Source organism: Macaca nemestrina, chromosome 10 (genome assembly GCF_043159975.1).
Source record: "Macaca nemestrina isolate mMacNem1 chromosome 10, mMacNem.hap1, whole genome shotgun sequence".
NCBI classification, from domain to species: Eukaryota; Metazoa; Chordata; class Mammalia; order Primates; family Cercopithecidae; genus Macaca; species Macaca nemestrina.
Window position 1 is genome coordinate 51,842,264 of NC_092134.1, and position 24,222 is coordinate 51,866,485.

The 24,222-nt window shown below is 34.4% G+C and overlaps 1 protein-coding gene across 24 annotated transcripts in view; it reads left to right on the forward strand.

Annotated features, from left to right (window-relative positions):
• LOC105473289 (PTPRF interacting protein alpha 2) overlaps nt 1–24,222 on the forward strand; it is a 510,238-nt gene that overhangs the window by 209,955 nt on the left and 276,061 nt on the right. The window contains exon 2 of one of the 24 annotated variants that reach the window (XM_071071374.1): nt 17,980–18,069. The exons of the other annotated variants lie outside the window; for them this stretch is intronic. Within the exon in view, the coding sequence (XP_070927475.1) occupies nt 18,067–18,069 (3 nt within the window). The 5' untranslated portion in view covers nt 17,980–18,066. The remainder of the gene's footprint in view (nt 1–17,979; nt 18,070–24,222) is intronic. 24 annotated transcript variants of the gene reach the window in all.

Consider the following 24,222-nt stretch of genomic DNA (forward strand, 5'->3'; position numbering starts at 1 on the left):
GCAAAGATAGGATATTTTCTGGTATCCATCTTTGAAAAATACAATTTGCCATCTTTGATATTACAGGAACAGCTTTAATTATTAATGTACTCCTGAGTTAGTTACATTCTAATGCTTCTTGTTTGCTTGTTTGTTTGTTTGTTTTTTCCTATTTTTATTTCCTTTGCCCAGAATGCTTCAATTTATTTATCTTGTTTCTCTGGCTAACTCCTATTCATTCTTCAAACCTTCGCTCAGATTACAGCTCCCCCAAGATACCTTCTCTGGCCTCTCAGCCAGTGAGAGATTAATGCTCCTTCTCTGTAATTTCATGTATCCATGTGTTCCTGTCACACTACACACTGTACATGAACTGTGGCTCTTTCATTAGGGGAAAAAAAAATCAGTCTTTGATTTCGGTGTCCTCAGTGATGAGCAAAGTGAATGGCAGAGGACCTAGTTATTATTTGTTATATGGAAAAATGTGAATTGCTCATTTGATTTTTAATAGGCTACATTATAACTACTTGTTTCTTTGTCGATGGACTGAGTGTAGGTGGCATAGATCTGTAATATAGTTTCTCTGGGTAATCTACATCATCAAAAATGACTAAAGCTCCTTTACTGTTTAGAGTGAATGGGATCATATTTTCTAAATAGGAAACTACTTATTCACTTACGTAAAATTTAGTCAAAATTTGAATTTAGAGTATTAATTGTACTGAGTTGTTTATTTGAATTATTATCATTTTGGAAAGCTACACACACGAATTTTTGATATTTAAACCACCAAACATTAAATAACAAAAGATTCATAGTTTTCATTATATTGTTCAAACAAATCAGTTTTTATTGATATAGTCATTATGATTGATAACTTAGATAGTAGAAGGTATTGTTTCTTGACATTTCAATTGTAACATGTTTGGCAAGTCAGAAACATATACATTGGTTCCGGAATAGTACTTTCAATTTAATTGCATCTATATTTACAAAGTAAATACCAGTCTCTGTAATTAATTGTTGTGACTACGTCTTTTCAAGAAAAGAAATGTATATTACACAGTGCAGTTTATACTTAGAAGGGACACAATGTAATATGAAATCATTTACTTCACCAGAAGGTTTTCTTACTTTCTCCTCCTGCATAGAGTTCTATGCCTATATATTTAATAGTATTGATTCTTCAATCCATAATTTTTGAGGTTCTGATTAACCCTATAAAATAATTTTGTCATTTATTTCTAAAGTTCAATAATTTTCATTATTATATAGTATTATTTTGGTTACTATAATAGTGATAAATATTATTGAAATTATATAAACATTGTTTTTAAATTAATCATAAATCTATATATTAAAATTATGTAAGTTAAATAATTAAGTTTTTAAAATTAAATTGGTTATACTGAAATTATTTCTTAGAATTTTTGTGTTCAGAATATTCATCTAGGCCTTAGTCATTTATTTAAAAAGCATGTTGAATAACAGAGAAATTAATTAATCCAGTTATAGTTAGCGAATAAAAAATAAGATTCCACAGTATCACCTTGTTCCTTTGTTCTTTTTGAGAATAAGTAAATAAAACAGAGATTGTAATTAAGGAGTTGGTAAAAAGATACACAAATATGCTTATTTGAAAAGACATTTATATATACAATACAAAAATCACTTCTAAAATAAGAGTTTCACACACTCAGAAGTAAATATGATAGTACAGAAATAAGCAACTATAAAAATATAAGATTTCAAAAATAGATTACTGTCATCCTTTGCTATCCGTGGGGTTTTGTTTCACCCCTCAGAAACCAAAATCCACGGATACTCATCCTTCACTGTACTTCAGAACATCTCTAGATTACCTATAATACTGAATATAATGTGAATACTATGTAAATCATGCAATGTAAATGCTTTGTAGTCACTTTGTTTTTATTTTTATTTTACATTGTTTTGTTGTTATTTTAATTGTTTTTTCTTGAATATTTTTTATCTGTTTGGACATGGAGGGCAGACTGTACTTTCTAATGACAGAATAGCTTCCTTTCAAAATGATAGTATTGTAATATAATGAAATTAATTAAATTTGATAATGCAGCACCTGATAGTGAAGCATATAGTCCATATTTCATTTCGGATATGGCTCACCAGAATTTCATTTGCCATTCATCTCTTCATTCAGTTAGACCACAAACTTTATTGAACATCTGCTAAATGCTAAATAAGTCCTGCTGTCTGGCCTTGATGTGTTGGCAGCAACACCAATTCTGAGCATACATTTCAAGCCTGGTCATTTTCCACTCACTGTAATCTGTGTTTATCCTAGTCATGCCAATAAAGTTGCTTTTTCTATCTTTTCTGTTCTTGTACTTGCCAAATTCAATAACTATTTTTTACTCTGTTTCTTATCTGATCCCAATGCATCATAATGCATCATTTATCACCATTGATAACTCCCTCCTTCTTGAATTCTTTCATTAGGATTCTAAGAAAGCTCTGTCACCTGGTTCTTCCAGTTTCCTTCTGAGACCTCTTCCCATCTCAGATTCTTCCTCTTTTTAGCCATTTAAGATAGATTTTTTCTCCCAGGGTTCAGTCATTAGTCCACTGGTCTTCTCCCTTCAATGATTTCCCCTTGTATCTTTATTGACATATTTGCCTTCACTGTTTTAATGGCACCTTGACTTTATTTTGATTAGCTTCACTAAAGAACTAACCCCAATATCGCCTATGCACATCAATATCAGCACAAATCAAATGTCAAACTAAAAATCACCATTAGATATTTTAATGTTGTTCTGCAGAGATGCCTCAGCCAGAAACCTGAGTTCCTTGAAACCAAAATCCCAACAGTAAATCTGTTTCAGATCCTCTACTGTTTACTTCCACAGCCTGTCTTACTTAGAGCTTCAAAAGATATCACTTAAATCCCCTACCTTCTGTCTAATTGGATCACATCACTTCTATATATACCCTGTCAGAGATATCCAATTACTATTTTTTCAAATAAATTATCTTTATGCCTTTACAAATGTTTTCCCTGGTCTGGAATGCCTTAATTTCCCAAGTGCCTAGCAAATACTTATTATTCTCAAAGTCTTAGCTCAGATGTTTCCTTCTATGTGAATTCTCCTGCAAGCCCCTAGACCTCTAATCCCCAGATTTTCCCTGCTCCTTAACCCCATACAACTCTATTATAACACTTAGTGCATTGTCTGCAACCTTCTTCATTTGTCCATTTTCCCAGGTAGACAGAGTTTCGAAAGGGCAGAGATTTTTGTCATTTACTCTAAATCTCCAGTGCCTCCTACTAAGTAATTGGTCAATTTATTTGAGATTAAAGACAATATTTAGACTAAACTGTTTTTGTAATAGGATGTTTAAAGAGTCCTTTCAGAAAGAAAGCTATCTTTTCTTTGGAATATACCTTAAAAATCTGAGTTTTATGTTTTTGTTTTTGTTAAGATAAAAATTATTTGGGGATGGTTTAGACAAGCTAGGAGAAATAGAGATTTAAAAATAGCTTTATTTAATATGTTAATTGGGATATACAGATGTGGAGAGAGAATAGAGACCCCAGCAGGAAAATGACCAGCCAGACAGCAATAAGCTGCCAGTGAGTAGAAAACATGACTAAAAAGGAAAATCTTAAAATAAGAATGCCTTATATTCTGATTGCTATTATTTTTGCATATTACTATTTGATCTATGATTATTATTTATTACCTAGTAAGCACACAAAAGCCTTATGTGAATGATGTTTTGAGAATATCTAATGGAATGGGACATATTCAAGGATGTAGTGAGATAAGAACATTGGAGTGACCAGGTTGTTGCAAGAATGAAAACTCCTGTTTACTTAAAAGCATCAAAGAGGAATGCATTAGACTTCCCATGGGCCATGATATGGGGACAGCAGTCAGTATTATTTAACTCTGAAAATGAAGAAGACCCTAGTTGACATCTAGGTCATATTTTTAGAGAAACCAAAAGTTCTATCCATTCTTGTGGTGTCTCTAATTTGTATCATTATATATCTTAAAAGTAGATTTTTTTTCTTAGAATATATGTTAATTATCTTCTAACCAATTCAAAGATTTTGTTTCTAATTATGAATGATAGTGACTGGTATCTTTCCAATAAAGCATATAACTCTTATTCAACATCACAAAAGAACTGAAGGCTCTAGGAAGATAACAGCAAAGCTAGAACTGTGTATAAATGAAAGTAATAATAAATATACATGCCAATGCTCTTCCCAGAAAGGCAGATATCTCTAAGGGATATATCTGGGTTGAGACAGATGGGAGAAATGATTCACTACTTGTGTGGAGGCAATCTATGGCTCAGAGACATTAATTTTTACTATTTATTTCTCTTGCAGGAAACTAAGCTTCCTTATATTTCTGCTAATAAAAAGCTTACCAATGAAAGCTTTGAAATAACACAAATATTGTCTTTGCATATTTAGTGTATAGTTCCATAATAAGTACTTGACATTTCTTTGTAAAAAATTATAATGTCTATTCCAATTGGGCAAAAAGAATACGTTTTTAAATGCAAAATAAAATCTGCTTAACATTTATTCAACGTACTTATTCTGTTGCATTCTTTTGGATGATTTCATCATCTGGCATTACACTGAATTTGGGAAATATGTCAAATTCTGAAGGCTACATGCATTTTTACATACAAACTTTAAATATTATAAATGAGGCTTTTGGAAATTCACTTATAGATGAACCACTGACTAACATTAATATATCCCAATTTAAGCCAGGTGGGGTGGTGCATGTCTATAGTTCCACCTACTTGAGAGACTTAGGTGAGAGGTTTGCTTCAGCACAGGAGTTTAAGTCCAGTCTAGGTAACATAGTGAGACCCCCATCTCTACAAAAACATATAAAAGAAAACATTGTTTTGAATATATCAAAGTTTATTATTCTCCAGCTTTGGACAAACCTAAAAATCAGTATCTTGATGTGAAAATTTAGAAATTCAAACAAGCAGACTTCTTAATGGCCTGTTTTGAAATATTCATTAAAACAGAAAATAAACTTGCTCTTGCTTTCTTTTGAAAAAAAAAAAAAAAAAAAGAAAAGTTATTGGAAGACCTTAGATGATCGAACATTCCCCATGTATTTCCCTGTGTAAATTCCAACGTTGCTGCTAATCCTCTCTTACTATAGGCAGTAAATAGAGCTTAGAGTTTAGAAAAATAGCCTTTGGAGTCAACCAATCTTGAGTTCTATCTCCTACTCTGGTGTTTATTGATTATACAGACTTTGGAAAAATTACTGAAATTTTCTAAATTGTGACTTAGACATTAAGATATATAGTAGCGATAACCTCGTACATTGTTTGGAAAGCTGATTGAAATGAAATATACAAAGCACTTGCTGTTGTACCTAGCATGTGCTCAATGAATGTTAGTTATAGTGACTTCACTCACCAATCCTAACAACAGCTATGGGAGTCATGAATTAAAGTTTTCATTATTTAAAGGAAAGTAAGTATTTGAATATTCTTCTTACTATTTTTAAGTAAGGATAGTTCTTTGCCAGAAAACCACATTAGTGTTCTAGTCCATTTCCTTGTTTATTACATATTTTCTAGGTACTGGTTATGGTTGCTCTAGAGAACAGTTGTTATTCCTATTTTTCTGGTTAAAATATTAGTCACATGGAATTTTTATAGAGTGTCAAAGAACCATACAACAGATTATGGTGGACTTGCACCCAAATCCCCAATTATCTTTCTTTTTTTTTCTCTAACTCTTTGTTACTTCTTCAAATTCAGTATAGCACTGATTCATTTAAAAGTTAGTCAGTAAGTTCGAGACCAGCCTGGCCAACAAGGAGAAACCTCGTCTCTACTAAAAATACAAAATTAACCAGGTTTAGTGGCACATGCCTATAATCCCAGCTACTCGGGAGCCTGAGGCAGGAGAATCGCTTGAACAGGGAGGCAGAGGTTGCAATGAGCGGAGATCACGCCATTGCACTCCAGCCTGGGCAACAAGAGCAAAACTCCGTCTCAAAAACAGAGAAGGAAGGAGGGAAGGAAGAGGAAGGAAAGAAGGAAGGGAGGAAGGAAGAAAGGAAGGAAGGGAGGGAGGGAGTAAGAAAGGAAGAAAGGAAGGGAGGGAGGGAGGGAGGGAAGGGAGAGAGAAAGAGAGAAAAAGTTAGTCAATAAGTTAACATTTGTTACCCTACAGTGAAGTGTGCTGAATTTTGTTTTAGATTGAGAGATTGAGATTAAATTCAATATTATCTAAAATGTATAATTAATTAATAGGGGTTTGGGGTAATAAAATTGGAATTCAGTTGAAACTTACACAATATAACTTTGGTTTCTAGTTAATTTAAAGTGAGTGTATTTCATAAAATGAGCACAGTTTCCATAAAAGATAAATGCAGTTTGTCACGGGCAAAGAATTTTCTTGCCAACACCAAAATCTAGGTACTGCAAAATATTATTTTCTTTTCCCTTCCAGTACACCCACGTCCAGCATCTGCCACTCTTCTCATTGCCAGTCTTAGGGCATGATTAGGAACTGAGAAGTGATATCCTGCTAACTCTTTCCCTGTTAGAGAAGAAAACAGGCAGAAAATCAGAAGTTCTCTGGACCAGTGGTCCTCACACTTTCTGGGCCCAACTACTACGACTTACCATAAATGCATTGCTTTCTAAGCCAATGCTCGTTTACTTCCTAAATCTAAATGAATACAAAACATGATCCATCTAAGGAAATATTTTTTAAAAGTCCAGTCTCTCTGAAATGTAAGAAAAAAAAAGTGTAAGAAAAAGTAAATGCGTAATAAATAGCATAAATAGCATGTATTTTAATATATAAATGTTCAGACATGACCAAGCATAGTGAATTCATTAGATTCTTTTACTTATACCTAAGATCTCTGTGGGTGTGATAGATGAGGTATATTATATCGACAAATTGGGCAATTGATAGTGGGACTTTCTGAAATGTTTTTAAATAAAATAGATTTATCCTTGAGGTACATGGTAATTCTATGGTGGGGAAATTCATGTATGTTAAAACAGTGTAGAAGTGACTTTCCTTTTACTGGAGCTCCTGGCATAACTGCACAGCAGGATGCACTACCACAGCCTGCATTTGCCTCTAGTAATTACAAGCTCCACACTGGACTGGAAAGACCCTGTGGGAATGTGAGAGTGAGTTAGATATTGCACACAAATTTGGAAAATGGTGGTGAGCTGTGAACGCTATGGATCTCCTGAAGACCCGTGTGAACAAAGAGGTTCCTGTGACTTGGAACATAACTTAGGTTGTATGGTCTTGGAATTTGGCCTGAAGAAACTTAGAGTCTGAAAAATACCACGGCTTTACCTCTTTCTTGGATGATTTTTTTTTTTTTTTTTTTTTAGACACAGTCTCACTCTGTTGCCCAGGCTGCAGTGCAGTGGCTTGATCTCAACTCACTGCAACCTCTGCCTCCCGGGTTCAAGTGATTTTCCTGCCTCGACCTCCTGAGTAGCTGGGATTACAGGCACATGCCACCACCTCCAGCTAATTTTTGTATTTTTAGTAGAGACAGGTGTCACCATGTTGACCACGCTGGTCTCGAACTTCTGACCTAAGGTGATCCGCCTGCCTCGGCCTCCCGCAGTTCTGGGATTACAGGCATGAGCCATGGTGCCTGGCCTCTCAGATAATTTTTATTAGTGGTACTCCGCAGATTCCTGTGGCATCAATGGATCGATTACCATTGTGGTGCTGCTACTTTGTAGTTTATAAACTGTTCTTTAGCAATGGTCAGTATTCTCTGCCACCATATTCTGAGTATTGGGCATTTCCCACTGTTGTCAGAAATTCACCAACTGAGCAGGACCCCCAATCCCAGTCTTTATTCTGCATTCAAAGGACTGCAGAATTCCAGCCATGATGCAACGTCTGTTTTTGACTGTCCTTTTGCAGGACAAGGATTTGAAAATTCTGGACCAGGATTCTGGACTGGCATGGGAACTGGAGGAATATTTGGGTATTTGTTTGGCAGCAGTATAGCAGCAACACTATTTTTAGACATGCGGTACCCTCATCTTATCCTCCACTGTACTCTAGCACGTGGAATAATCATCTTACTGCTTAGTGGAGGCCCAGGTGAAACTCTGACCTGAGAACAAGAACTGTCAGGGTATGGTGGTATCAGAAGACAATAAAGTCAAAAATTGAAGGAAAATATTGGTTGCAGAATTTCTGATTTTTCTTCACTTTATATTTAAAGAAAGTGCATCCTGTTAACACTTGTGGAAAGGGAATAGTGAAAAGTTGTGTTGAGAGTTCATATATAACCAAATGCTTGTGTATTATATGTTAGTGTAGCATGCATATGTATATCTCAGTTTTTGAAAGTGTTGATTATTGTGGAAGGCTGAAAATGTATATTTTTCTTTCTAAAACCTGTGAAGATGTAAGAAACATTAAGAATGAAAGTGTTGTACCAGTAGAAAGCAAATACCAAAAAGTTCTATCTTAGGTGGTTTTAGTTGATGAGTCATTACCTCATTGAGACAATAATATTCTATTTGGTGTTATATTATTTATAGTTTGCTATACTTTAAGCATTTAACCCAAACTTTGTACTATGAATTATGCTACCTTATAGGTTCTGATTGCTTTTGAGCTCAGTACTTTGAACTCTTCAGTAGTGATGACGGTGATTTGGAAGTACCTTGTATAGGAAAAGATGGAAAAGAAGCACCTAGAAGGTTGTTGTGAATGATTGTGTGCTGATGGAAATGCTTGAAACCTCCATATTTCATCAATTCCTAAGAGATAATATGCAAATACTTCAACAGTGGTCTTTTAATAGCAAAAGCATGCAGTTCTCTGTGGAATCTCAAGAATACTGGTTACAGTCTGTTTCAGTCTTACATTAAAATGGAATAATTACATAATTGTATAAATTTTCATGTAGAATCAAATTAGGTACAGTCAGATAATTATAAACAAAGTGAATGTTCAAAGAGACATCCAAAAGCTATGCTGGAAGCATGTGGGGCTGCCCCATTAGCTAGAACAGCTCCTCTTCATCCTGATGGCAAAAGTCATTTGCATAAAAACTGCTCTGGAGACTGGGCATGAGGTACACTATCACTTCATTAAGACCATGCTGCATGAGCACATTCTCATCTTGGGGATTATACCCATCAGTTCTAGGGAAGAGAATGAACATTCTTGTAGGAAACCTGGATCTTATTTCTTTATCTGCTGAGAAAATCAACTCAAAAATAAAGATCTCTTTTTAATAAGCTTTTATAAGAATACTTTTAGAGTTACAGAAAAATTGTGAAGATCGCACAGAAAGCATACACCCACACCAAGTCTCCCTTGTTATTAACATCTTACATTAGTATGGTACATTTGTCAGAACTGATGAAGCAATGTTGATATATTATTATTAATTAAAGTCTAAGCTTTATTGATATCTCTTTGGCTCTTTTCTAAGGTCCTTTTTGTGTTCCAAGATCTCTTCCAGGATACCACATACTTTATTTCTGCCTTATTTTGTTGCTCAAATTGTGCACACTTTGGTCATTAGGAGCTCTATTAGCTGTTGCCCTTTCCGTAGACCCCATCATTTTGTGTGTGTGTTGATGTGTGTGTTGGTGTATGGTTTATTTATTGCTATGTTGCTCTTATTTTTATCACTTCTGGCACTACAAAATGTTCCAGGCTTGTCTTGTATATTTCCCACCCCACTCTTAGAATCAGCTATTTCTCCATGGATCTTTAATTTCTTTTATTGGAGAATGGTGTTAGAAACCAACAGTTAGGCTCTAGGTGTTGTCAAAGCCAAAACTGCACCTGGCAAATTTAAACAGTAAAAGCAGTAAAAGGAAGATTCATTCAAGGCCACTGCAGACATGGAGAGAGGCCACAAGTTAATCTATGCTCAATTCTCCTTAAAACAAATGGCAGAAGAAATTTTAAGAGCTGGGATGGGGGAATCCTAAGTCACTTTGGTTTTCTAATTTTCCTTACCCAGTGGAAAAGCCAACTTTCTCTGATCTTCATGGCTGGAGGTAGTTTTATTGCTTGAACCATCATGCCCCAGGAAGTTAGGGGCTCATCCTCCCAGAGCCTGGGAGATGAGGAAACTAATTTATGATTACATTGCAAAGGAATGGCTTCCAGATTCCTGAAAAAGACTTTCCTGGCTATAAAGCTGGCTAGAGGCTGTTTAAAAATTTATATCTCAAAGGAACATAGAAATATTTATATTCACAAATTTTCTAAGGTAAAAGCTTTAGAAAAGAAGTCAGGGGCCTAGAGTCAGGAAGAAGTCTGTTAAAATTTAGTCCAGCTGAGGGAAACTTTAAGGTTATTTTAGTCAGCATTATCTTTGTTACTGGGGTCCCATTACTTCTAGCATCACTCAGCAGATGGAGCAAAGTAAACATATGTGTATTCTAACCACTGTATATGCACATATTTATAAAAACTTCTATGTATCTATTTGTGTTTGTTTCCTGTGTCCCTTGTCTGTGGGGACAAATTACCACAAAATCAGTGGCTTGAAACAATATAAATTTATTCCGTCACAGACTGGAAGCCAGAAGTCCCAAAGTGAGGTGCTGGCAGAGCCATGCTCCTTTCCCAAGGCTCCTAGGGGAGAATGCACTCCTTGTCTCTTGCAGCCTCCTGTGGCTTTAGGCATTCCATGGTATCTGCACTCACCCCAATCTCAGCTTGCATGGTCGCATTGCCTGCTCATCTGTCCGAAAGCTCTCTCTTGCCCTGTCTTAAAGGATACATGTGTGTGCGTGTAAGTCCCACCCAAGTAAACCAGAATAAACTCTTCTCAAGATTCTTAGTTAAATCACATATTTTGCCATTTAAGGTAATGTTCATAAGTTCCAGGGATTACAATAGATACATTTTTTTTTGGAAGTCACCAGTCAGCCCACTGCTGTATCCATCTACATCTATATTAAACTGAACATGAGTTCATCCTGATGTTTCTAACCCTAATCCAGTAATATACCAATCATTCTAGTCTTCAAAGCTTGCTTATCTATAACTTCCAACTCCAATATGAGAAGCCTGGCTCCCAGAATCTGTCACCATTTACTTAATTGTCCAATTCCATTACACATGTATAAAGGTTTCAGAATTGTTCACTTGTAGCCTGGAATAAGTCAACTCCTGAGCAAGACAACTCAAGAAATAAAAGTCTTTTTAGTCCAGCAGTCTGATCACAAAAATGCCAAATATTCAAGAAACTATTAGCAGGGTTTTTTTTATTGCTTTAAAGACATAATTTGTCTAATTCATATAATGAAAGACAACTATTTGTTGAGCAGTAACAATTTTTTCACAAGTGTTTTTTTATTTTTTTTTTATTTTTCAACAAAAGAAGAGAATGCCTTTTCCAAATTGGCATAGAAACTGTAAAATGACCTGGGAAGTCACCAAAACTGATTTACTTTGTTACATATTTCTTCTTAGAGTTTATGATTTTCATTTGGTTCTTGACTTCCTACCACAGAAGACAACTCCTCTCATGGGGCCTTCTTATGGAAACATTAATTTTACATAAAATTATCTTGCATTAGTAGGGACAGCTGTTGAGGAGGATCCCATGAACAGAATTGTCAGATGTGAATGTGCCACGAGCAATTTCCCACAGCTGAATTCATTTGAATAGCACTCATTAAAAAAGAAAATGCCTGCCAATGAACTGTTTGTAATATGGGGAAAAATGTGGAAACAGCCTAACTGATTCTATGTAGGAGCCTAAATAGTTTCATTCTTATAATAGAAGACTATTTAACAACATGTATCAACACTGATAAATTTTAAAACTTAATGTTACGTTTAAAAAGTAAGTTGTTTATACAAATGTTTAAACACAATGATAATATGTGTTGTTTATGAGTATATACCTATGTATATAATGTGCAAGAATTTGTATGGGAATAATAGATTCTAGTTTCAGGATAGCAGGCACCCCTGGGGAAAGAGATAAAGATGAATGAGGAGGCACCAACTTTAATTGTTTTTGTGATATATTTGTTTTCCTAAAGAGAGATCTAAATATACTATAGCAGTACGAAAATACTTCTTAAATCTTAATGATAGATATAGGGTATGTCATTCTATTTCATACTCTTCTATATGTTATTTTCATTTAAATAGGCCAAAATAGCTTAGAATTCTAAACTGCAACAATATTTGAGTATGGACAATTAATTATTTAAATATATGAATTTGTGTTTTGAATATTCCATTTGTATCAATAAAACAATACCAACAATGTATTATTAAAGGCTATACATATATATATATACAATCTTCCCTTGAAATATTTTTTAAACTCCTGGTTGAAGAGTTATATTTATTTAAAATTTAAAATTGATAAATTCTCTGTGTCCTAAAGTTTCTTTCTTTAATAAAAGATGCATAGTTTAATCTCTGCTTAGTTCTTCAGCTGACAAAGCATTTTCCCATAAAAGAGACCAAGCCCAGACTTTGTAGTGAGTTTACAGGGAATATTTACTTTCTGTACACATTTGTATGATTAAACACACAGAAACTCTGAGAGGTGAAATCACTTTCCCCAAATCATTTGTTGAATTGATATCAAACATAGTTCTTTTCATTCTTAATTGCTAAGTCTTATGGTAAATGTTTCTACTTAAATATTAAAGAAGACTTCAAAAGGTTTATTTCTTTATTCCCTGGCTTGGTGTTTTTATTCCCTTGTTAACTGTCATTTTATTTTGGTTTTGTTTGCTTTGATAGGGCAAGAGAACAGGAGTTGGTTGGTGAGAAGTGTAGAATCTGCCTGAAATAGGCTATAAACACAAATATCTCTTGGTCTCTCTCTTTCTCTCTCTCTCTCCCCCCCCTCCCACCTCTGTTTTTCCACATTGTGGGAATTCATGCGGATAAACAAACCCCTCTTCTGGAATGCTAATTATCCCTGGATGTTTGAAACTTTAGTTAAATTTGAGTTTCTTTAATCAGATTTAATGGAAAGAAATTGAAGTTAGTGAAATCAAATTGAGGTAATAAAACTTATTCTAAGCAATCACGCCTAACAGCAATGGAAAATGAGAAAATAAGAAATGGAGAGTGTGTAAAAACATTAATCTAAGTGTGGTAGCATCTAAATGTGGAGTGCTTGAGTTTGAGCTCAATAAGTGACTACTTAGTTCTGTATCTAGTAGAGTGATTCCTCAAAGAGGTTCAGTGACACTGTATTAACATTTAAGGAGATTAATGAAAGTTCTTACATTTTTACCCCAAATTCTACTGCCCCTCTACAGCAGTGGTTCTTAAACTTTAGCATGCATAAGAATCACCTGGAAGTTATTAAAACACAAATTGCTGGGCCCCACTGATTCATTATGGCATGGGTGGGGTAAGAGGATTGCATCTCTAGCAAGGTCTCTTATGATGCTATTGATGCTAATTGTGGGAAAACCACATCAAGTTTTTCTCCTACATCAATTGTTTCATCTCAAATTTCATTGCTGGTTTCTTTTCCTCTCCAGACATCCTAAGACTGGAATACTGCAAAGGCGGACCTTGGTTATTTGGTGATCTCATCAAATGCCACCCAACCTCATGACTTTAAATATCATTTTGTAGGCCAAGGCTCTCAAATGTGTATTTCCTGCCCAGATTTCTCCCCTGACCTTCAGACATATATATGCAAATGTCTACTCAACCTCTCCATTTCTATTTCTGATAGGCATCTCACTTGACATGTCTTAAAGTAGAACTCTTGGACTTCATCTCTAAACTGCTCCCCGCAGAGTCTTCCTCATCTTAACTGATGACAATTCAATTCCAATGGATTAGTATAAAATCTTGAAATCATCCTTGAGTTCTCTGTTTCACACAATTCAACCCATGCAGAAATCTGACCACATTTCGCCACCTCTATTGTTGCCACCCTGGTATGAGCATCATCTTTCATCTGGATTATTACAACAGTCCTCTAACTACATATCCTAAACGGTGATTCTACCCTGGTCCTTCTATGGTCTGTTCTCCACGCAGCAGCCAAAGTGATGCTAAACCTTAACTTTTGTTATTATTGCCCTCAAAACCTTCCAGACTACCTGTCTTACTCCAAATAGAAGCCAACATTCTTAGAATGACCCATGGACATGGCTCATGCTCTGACTTCACCTCATACTATCTTTTCCGTAGTTCACTCCACGTTATCTGCACCAGTCTCCATTCTGTTCCACAAAACAGACAATATGTTACACCTTAGGGCCCTTGTATTTGCTGTTTTCTATGATGAAATATTTTTACTCCTGAGAGCCACATGCTCGCTTCTTTCAAGTCTTTGTTGAAATAGCGTCTTCTCTATGATATCTACTGGGACTTCCCAACTTAAAATGGCAATCCCCCTTCCCTCATCCTCAGCATTTCCAATCTTCCTAAACATCCTCTATTATATTTTCCAAAGCATATATCTTCTCTCTGTTACATAAAACATATTTATTGTATATTTTTATTGTTTATCTCTATCTGCACTAGAACCTAAACTCCATTATGTTTTGTACAATAATATATCCATGTATTAAGAATAGTGTCTGACACCCATAAACATGCATGTAATGGAGGAATGGATTGATTATCAAGATCTACAACTTCTTTTCTTTAATATTGTCATGAAAATATCAACATTTGTTCTTTATTGTGAATATGCAGTAATTGTGCTATGTATTCACCATACCGTATCATTTTTAATGTTCACAACCAACTATTAAGGTGATTATTTTTATGCTTATTTTGCAAGGGAGGAAACAAGTTCATTGGAATATAATAAATTTCTAACACTACAACCTAGTTGGGGTAACATTTGATTCAATTCAATTCAAGATTTGTGCTCCTACCTACTATACTATGAAGCCTGCTATTCATTTCTTGGGATTTTGCTTATCATCAGATTACAAACATGGATAATGTGAGTCTAAGTTTGAGAAATTGATCCACTGTTAGTGTCCAGAGCAAAATCAAATATTTAACCCCAAAAGATTGCAGGGAAGGCACCGATCTAGGGAAGATTCAGTAAGAAAATGTTACATCTTGAGATCCCTTATAGCCAGCCAGTTCTCTTCTCCCTTAGAGTTCATCTTTTGTTCTGATTCAACATTTGCAGAGGTCAGACATGGGGCAGTCCAGGCATGGTGACAGGCCCTGGAAAAATTGGTAAAAGAAAGGACTCATGAACAGTCTAATAGGAAGAAGGGATTCTTAAAATACGTCTTGATATGCACTCTAGTTGAGGCATGTTGACATTAGAATACGTGGTCTATAGAGAACATCTAACTTTACCAAGAGTCATAAGGGAGGCATCTCAGGTATCAGGTTAGACAAGTAGGTGGTCCACAAAACATTGGTGTGAGGGGCAAGAGGGAATCCAAGTACACTCAGTTCTTTTATTTGGCATTGCATGGCAAAGGCACACAGTAAGGAATAATTGATTTTTCAGTTCTGTATTTTTTGATGCCTTTGATTGTAATTAGGGCCATACTTTCGTTTTGTTCACTTCTCCCTTACCTCTTTCTCTTCTTGTATTTCTCTCTCTTTTTTACTTGTAAGTGTTGGAATAAGGATATGGTGTCTCCATTGCCAGTGGGGAGGATTTGTGAGATAACGGGAAAAGTCAAATGTTTAAATACTGAAATTCATATACTACATAATTGTCCTAGCTAGCAGAATTTTTTTACACTTTAAACACATCAAGGAATTATCTTCTGTTGCTGGTTTCTCTACAAATGTTCCAGATTAAATTTTTCATTTTGCCTACAACATCATATATATTTAAGTGCTTCATTGGAAGATGCTTATTTTTCATTTCTTTTGAAATTCTTTCTCCTTCTGCTTCCCACTCAGATTTTAGGGCTATATTGTATTCTATAAAGAGTATATACTTAATAAATCAATATTTACTCATGTAAAACTATAAAGCTGTCAGTAACTGGTGGAGAACTTATCATGAATTTTAAAGAATGTTTACTTTCCCATCAGTCTTAACTGGTATATTTGAAATATAGCGTGTTTTTCTAGCTATGTCATGTTAACCTAAAAAAAAAGAAAAAATTCATTTCCTCTTCTCCTTACCACATTTCAGAGAGAATCTTCTAATGGTGAAGTTATTTTCTATTTTTCTTCAAAACTATATATATGTATATTTATGTATGTATATTTGTATATATGTGTGTATATATACATATATGATATATGATATGCATATATACATAAATATATTTATGTATATATATTTATGTATATATGCATATCATACATTTCAAAATGTTAACAACTAGAAGAGAGGACTTAAAATGTTCCTACTACATAGAATCGAGAAATGTTCAAGGTGATGGATATCCTAAATGCCCTGATTTATTACATGTTCCATGCATGTAACAAAATATCACATGTGTGTGTATATATATATGTATATACATTTATACATATATACATGATTGGATTATTACATATTCCATGAATGTAACAAAATATCACATGTATATATATTTGTATATACATATATACATATATACATAAATATGTGAATATATTTTTGTATATGAAATATATGAAATATTCATATATTATGTATATATGTATTTATGCTTATATATTTATGTATGTATTTATGTTTATATGTTTATGTATATATCTATTTATGTTTATATGTATTTATGTATATACATATATTTATGTATGTATGTATTTACATATATTTATATATATGCACACATGCATATATTAATTGAATAATCTGCAATAAACTCAATAAATTTATTACTAATTGGGTAATCTTCAGTAGTCAATTTGCCATTCACTTTTTTTGGTATCCCTGTGGGAAATTGAATAAATTGATCTTTTTTAATATAAAATTTAAAATTTTAGAACTTTAAGGAAAAGTTTTAATTGTTTAATTTTCTGTAATAAAGATGTTTGGGGAAACAATACTTGTTGGTATCTAATGTATTTGTCGGTATCTAAAGATACTTGTTGGTATCTAATGTAAGGTTGTTGCAATTTCTTAGTGTGGCATTCGAGTGGTTTGGAAAATATAATTAAAAGCTATTACTTTTATGGTAAAGCACCGTAAAAGTTTCAGATAAAAGTACAGGCTATATGTAATATTAAGTATTCATGAGTATGTTAGAATGAAATTTGGAAATTACGCTGAGCCAGAGATGATTACTGTGTAGATAGTTCAGAACAGATGATACATTTATCTTGTTTCATGTTAATCTTCAACTAATCTGATATGGAAGTAAATAATAGTTGTCAGCTTTGTTGTGATTTTGATGAATTTTAAGTGCTTTGGTAATTAATTCTCATAGTGTATTCTTTGCAGGCTGAGTTGCTGCCTATATTTATAACACTCATATATTCACTGAAGACTTAGATTTGATGATGTGTGAAAATGAATCTGAGGAACAAATTTGAAAATCTGGCTTTGCTTGTTTTTTATGACCTGTCTGATTTAATGAAGTGGCTAATAGCACAGATTGCTAATGCTTTCTTCCTAGATGTTACCTTGTGTTATATTCTGGTTTTATTTAGAAAAGGTAGATATATACACAGTTACAACAAAGGCAGGATGGATAAGGAGTTTGCCAAGTTATAGTTATAGCCAGTGAAATTTTCACACAATTCCTAAAAATGAAAGAAAATAAATTCCTGTAAATTTTCCTGTTTTCTATGATGAATATCTTCTTGCTCCTGAACTTTCATTTCCTCATATAAAGCAACACATGTCATAAAAGAGATTTCAGTCTCCTTTAGTTTGAAACACTCTCACTAGTTTGTGTGTGTGTATGTGTATGTGTGTGTGTGTGTGTGTGTTTGCTGGGGGGTCGTTCTGTCTTACTTAAGAATTTTTTTCTTTCCTTCCTTGCCAAGGTAGTATGTAGAAGGAGAGAGAAATGTATGCATTTTCGTGTTATTGAGTTAGATGTTCTTCATTTTAGGTGTCTCAACCTGATCTCATGGCACCTGCTACAGTGAGATTCTGCCTTTCAGGATATTGAGCATCATGACCTAGTGTCCACTGAGATATGGTGGGTACCATCTTGTCTTTCAAGTGTTGTCTGAAATCCACTGCTGGTGACTGTAGATCTGGCCTTTGCCAATAATCAAGAGTTCCCAGACTCTGGAACCCACTTTTCCTGAACCCAGTCCTCTTGAAGTCCACCAGCATTCTCAGAACTTCTTGTGCATACTCTTTGCCATCCATTGTCCTGAAAATTTCAATTACACATTTAATACTCTAAGCTGTAGTGTACAAGACCATCTGAGGCTGCTCTCATGTCCACTCAACTAGGCAAACTTTCACCCAATATAGGCTATTTTGCTATATTGAGACATATATATGTATATACCATTATAATGCAAGATGATCCAAGATGATCCAAGATCTTTACTATAACAATAAGTTCAAATTTATTGTTCACATATTTGAAACCTTCTTGTTTCATGGTGGCCATAGCACCTGCTAAAATGGGAACTTCTCTGAAGACATTGGAACTTGCCAGGACTATACTGAGGGAAGCAGGAGACCTCCCCCTAATTATCCATTTCTCCAATCAACCTGAATCTTTCAAACTACTCCATCTTCTCCCGCTCCAGAATTTCAATACTGAGTGGGGAGCATGCCATTTGCATATCATCTCTACTCTCTTTTTTCTCATCTTCTTGCTTCTCTCCTCTACTTCTGAAACAGTTCTTGGGTGGCAGTTATTTTATCTGCTCTCACTTCTGACTTCATGAACTGTCTTCTCAGCTTTGGTTCTTGATGTATATAAAGTGTACTTGGGTTGTTTCTAGAAAAGTTCTTTCCCTCTTGAAAGCGTGCCTTGCTATGAATTTCTGAGTTAAATTTGAAACTCAAAGTTTAACAGTAAATTATTAGTCTTTAGGGTCCCTCATAGTAATTTTTAAAAGAATAAAAAGTAAAAAGAAACCAATATTCTTTTTTTTTTTTTTTTGAGACGGAGTCTCACTCTGTCGCCTATGCTAGAGTGCAGTGGCGCGATCTCAGCTCACTGCAAGCTCCGCCTCCCGGGTTCACGCCATTCTCCTGCCTCAGACTCCCGAGTAGCTGGGACTACAGGCGCCCGCCACCGCGCCCGGCTAATTTTTTTGTCTTTTTTAGTAGAGACGGGGTTTCACCGTGTTAGCCAGGATGGTCGCGATCACCTGACCTCGTGATCCGCCTGCCTCGGCCTCCCAAAGTGCTGGGATTACAGGTGTGAGCCACCACGCCCGGCCACCAATATTATTTTCAAAAGAGAAAATGCATTAATAGTGTTTCAGAATATTTTTCCTGATACATAATATTTGTACATCTTTATGGAGTACATGTGATATTTTGTTATATGCATGGAACATGTAATAATCAAATCAGGGCATTTAGGATATCCATCACCTTGAGCATTTCTTGATTTTATGTAGTGGGAACATTTTAAGTCCTCTTTTCTAGTTAACATTTTGAAATATATGATACATTTTTGTTAACTACAGTAGTCGTCCCCTTACTCTGCTATGGACTTTTAGAACTTATTCTTTCTACCTACCTCTATATTTGTACCCATTAATCAACCTCTCTTTATCTCCGTCTTTTTACACATGCACCTTTCCCAGCTTTGGGTAACTACCATTCTACTCTCAACCTCCATGAGAGGAAAATTTTAGCTCACACACATGAGTGAGAACATGCAATATTTGCCTTTGAGTGCCTTGCTTATTTCACTTAACATAATGACCTACATTTTCATCCATGTTGCTGTAAATGAAAGGATTTCATGATTTTATGGCGAAATTATATTCTATTGTATATATATATAACATATTCTTTACCCATTCTTTTTTTTTAATTTTGATAAAAAAAAAACCTAGCAAGGGAGTGATAATTTAAAGACAAATACGATATTATTGTGCAAATTTACTAGGATGGGACAGTGACAGGAAATATATATATATTTCCTGATAATTTCACAAATTATCACAGATAGATAGATAGATAGATAGATAGATAGATAGATAGATAGATAGATTGATTTGTGAGTTTAGAAACCATTATAATCAAAGAGGATTTTTGGTATAACATTGATAAGTTCTAATTCATTGTTCACATATTCATAACTGTAGAACTATTTCTCATTCAATTTTTGCACCCAAATTCAGTTTCTGCCCTCCAAAATTCACAAATTTTCAAAGGTGTAAAATTTGAAGTTGTGGAAAATTACTGCAGAAAATCTGTAACTAAGTATAATCTACCAGCACTTAATTTGGCATAAATTTGAGATCTTCTAGGTTGTGCTTTTTTAAATAACCTAGGCCTAAAGAATAGGATAAGAAAGGAATTGAATATACAAGCTATTTAAAAATATATGCATAAATTTGATAAATTCTACAATCATAATCTTTGGAGAATGTGAGTACCTTTATAGGATATCCTTTTATACTAAACTGTTGTGATGTCATCCTTTTATATTAAAACATTGTGATGCCATTTGTAACCATTATTCAATACCTAATATTGAATTGAACCAATACCTAATAATCAATTGAACCATAATTCAATTCATTATTGAAGTAACCATTACTTCAATACCTAAATGCATTTTGAACATTTTATCCAATGCCCTTTCCATCATGGTTAAACATTTCATTTTGTTAAATCCCTTTCTTCTACCAAGATGTTGGTAACACTGGATATGAAACTGAGCTCTGAAACTTTACTCAGAAAGTTAAATGCCCCTCACCAACATTATGATACAAAGTTGCACTGTCAGCTACATTTTGGCCAAAAACCAAATACATGAGAAACACATTACTAACAAAAAATATATATATTAAATGATATTTGTTAAATGGAGTTGCCTTCTTGGTTGAGATAAGGGGGATTTTATTCTATCAGTAAAAAACTGCTTCAGTTAATATGTTGAGGGGGGAAATGCAAATAATAATTTAAAAAACATTTTTAGGCACTCTGCTTAAGAGAAGGAGGTTATGGCATGAGGAAAACAAAGAGACAAGCAAAAGTCATAGCTCTTCCTTTAAAAATAAAATGGGAATCAGGATAAATTTAATCATAATAAAAAGAATTAGCTGTGAATATCTAAAATTCTGCAAATGGGATAGATTGTAATCAGAAACAGTTATGCGTCTGGTAACTGAAAATATTCAAGGAGAAGCTAAAATATTTTCTTTTGTAGGTAGAGTAAAAGAAATTTCTAACTGTATAGTATTTTATCTATATCATTAATGGTTCTTTGCATTTTCTACCCAGAGCCTTTTTGTTTGCAAGCAACGGAACCCATGTAAACTAGATCAAGGACAGTAAATTGTAAAACTTTGAAGGGCCTCACAAAATCCAAGGATGGTAGTGAAAGGACTACTTAACCTCATGGCAACTGGCAAGATTTTGGGAGCTGAGCTGCTCTGATAGTCTCTCAGGGACTATATGATTTTCATCTCATTTTCCTTTTTTCTCTCTGCTCTGCCCTGTCCTCCTATTTCTACAAATAGACTGAGTCATCAGCCTGCAAAAATCTGAAAATGTCCACCCCACAACCCGAGGGTGCATAATCTTCCAGCTGCAAAGTCTACAGCCTACTAGTGGGAATCTTTAAATCTCTAATTTGACTGGATTTGCTCATCTGTTAAAGCCAGGCCACCCAAGTCAAAAGTTTTCTGTATAACAAATGTCACAGCTGCTTTTATTTCCAAAGACAATTTTTGATCCAAGTAACTGTGGCCAAAGGTTGTGGTTTGGGGTTGCAGCCATGGACTGCATTGAGATCATGCTGACCTTTTAGGAACTGAGCAGCTCATTTATCAAAAAATGTGTCCATTATATTTATTTTCTAATTAATATTAAATTAATTTGAAATTATTTCCACAAGTGATTTAATAAACCTTGCTCTTTGAATTTCTCATTTTTGGATTCTACTGTCCTCAGTATTTCTTACCAGTACCATTATTATTAAAGCCTTTGAGTTCGTCTCTTCGCCTCCAGTCCTACTCCAGTCAAGGGTACCTTACCTGTGTTACTCTCTTGTTTAAAGAAATAAAATAATATTTAAAACCTTCTCATTACCCTTAGAAGAAAATCTATCCTTTAAATATTCTACAAAGTTCCTGGGACAGTAGACCCTGTCTTCCTTTCTATCTCATATCTTGCAATATCCTCACATGCCAGTATCTCAATCAGCCTTATCACTTGTTGGTGATTAGTTATCATCCTCTTCCTCATGATTGTTTTGTTTTGTTTTGTTCTTTGTAAGCTGACTAAATGTGATCTATTTATAGCCTAGGGGATTCTTCATTTTTATTCAGCATTCCACGTAAGCTTTAATTCACCCAGAAAGTCCTCTGTGATCTTTTGATGTTGGGTTTTGTTTCCTTTTTTTTGCGTGTGTGATTTCATGGTACACTCCATTTATACTATTATCATACTTCTACTCTAGTGATTTAATTATCTCTGTCTTCCACCATTCTTTAGTTTTCTGAAGGGCAGGGACATTATCATTCATCTCGAATATGCAGTGTCACATTGAATTCTAGACACAGTACAAGTAACTACTTAATAGGTATTTTTGGATGAATAAATTCTGTGCTATTTATGCCAATTTGATTTACTGGCGTGGCTTACATTTGCTGGGTGTAAGTAAACTGGTTGCAAAGTAATTCAAGTTATTGCATTGAAATTATTTTTGTAACTCAGACCAAATAATTGAAACTTCCTACATCTTAAATTTATAAAAGTTTAAGTGTACATTAAAAAATTTATAATGATATTGTCTGTCAAACAACTTAGACAATTAAAAGAGAAATCAGATGACTTAACATATTGAAATCTGAGTTTTCTTAACTATGTAAATACTGCATACAAACATAATAAGATTTCTGCTTGAAGTCACAATCTAAATCATTTTAAATTTCAATCACAAGCCAGACTTCTATCTCTAATAAGGACAGAATGTCTAAAAAATTGCAAATAATATATAATATTCCAAATATGTAGAGATTTCTTTTTAAACACAGATATTAATATAATGTGTTTAATATATTATATTTTCTTTTCTCTTTTTTATCCTCCTCAATCTTCTCTGGGCTTATCCAGGCTTACTATTTACTGTGTACTACTAAGGAGACTGTACCCTTTTAAGCTGATGTGCTGGCTTTTCAACTAGCTTTTCAACTGGAGATTGCAGCTGAGCAGGAGTTGAATAGCTGTGGACATTCTGAGTGGTTTTGCTCTTCCTTCCAGTTGCCACACTGAGCCCCCTTTTAAAATAATAAATTTGAACAATTTTTTAAAAAGTTGCTCTACTGGGTCTTGCAGTTCACAAATTCCAGGTCTATTCACAAAGCTTACATTTCCGACCTAGGCTATTACATCACTTGATTGGATCTTGCATTTCTTTGGCTCTTAGGAGAGGGTATCTGTCACCTTCTGACAGATAGAATTCTGACAGAATTCTGCCTTCTTTTTCAATTTCTTCCTATCTTGAAGCTCCAAATTTTCAGGATACTAAAATTGTATTCATTTTTATTCTGAATATCTGTCAAAGCTTTGCTTAGCTCCATAGTAGTCAGCAAAATTTTCTGTAAAGAGCCAGACAGTTGATACTTTGAGCTTTGGGAGATCATAGAGTCTGTGTCAGCTACCCACCTCTGCTCTTGTGGCTCAAAGGCAGTGACAGCCAATGCATGAAAGACTGGGTGGTCATGGCTGTGTTCCAATAAAACAACTTTATGGACACTGAAAGTTGAATTTGATATAATTTTTATAAGTCATGTAATATTCTTTGAAAGTTCTTTTTCTTCTTATTTTAGTTTATAACATTGTATGTGTTGGTCTACATAGTTGTTTTTTTTTAAAACTTTTATTTTAAGTTCAGGGGTACATCTGCAGGTTTGTTACACAGATGAACTTGTGCCATGAGGTTTTCTGGTACAGATTATTCCATCACCAAGGTATTAAGCCTAGTACCCATTAGTTATTTTTCCTTATCCTCTCCCACCTCTCACCCTTTGCCCTCCAGTAGCCCCAGTGTATGTTGTTCTCCTCCATGTGGACCATTTAAAAGTATAAAAAACATTTTTAGCACCTGGACCATACAACAAGTAGTCAGCTATATTTGACCAGGGGAGCTGGAGTTAGCCAACCCCCACTGGAAAATTACAATTTCTAAAGGCATTCA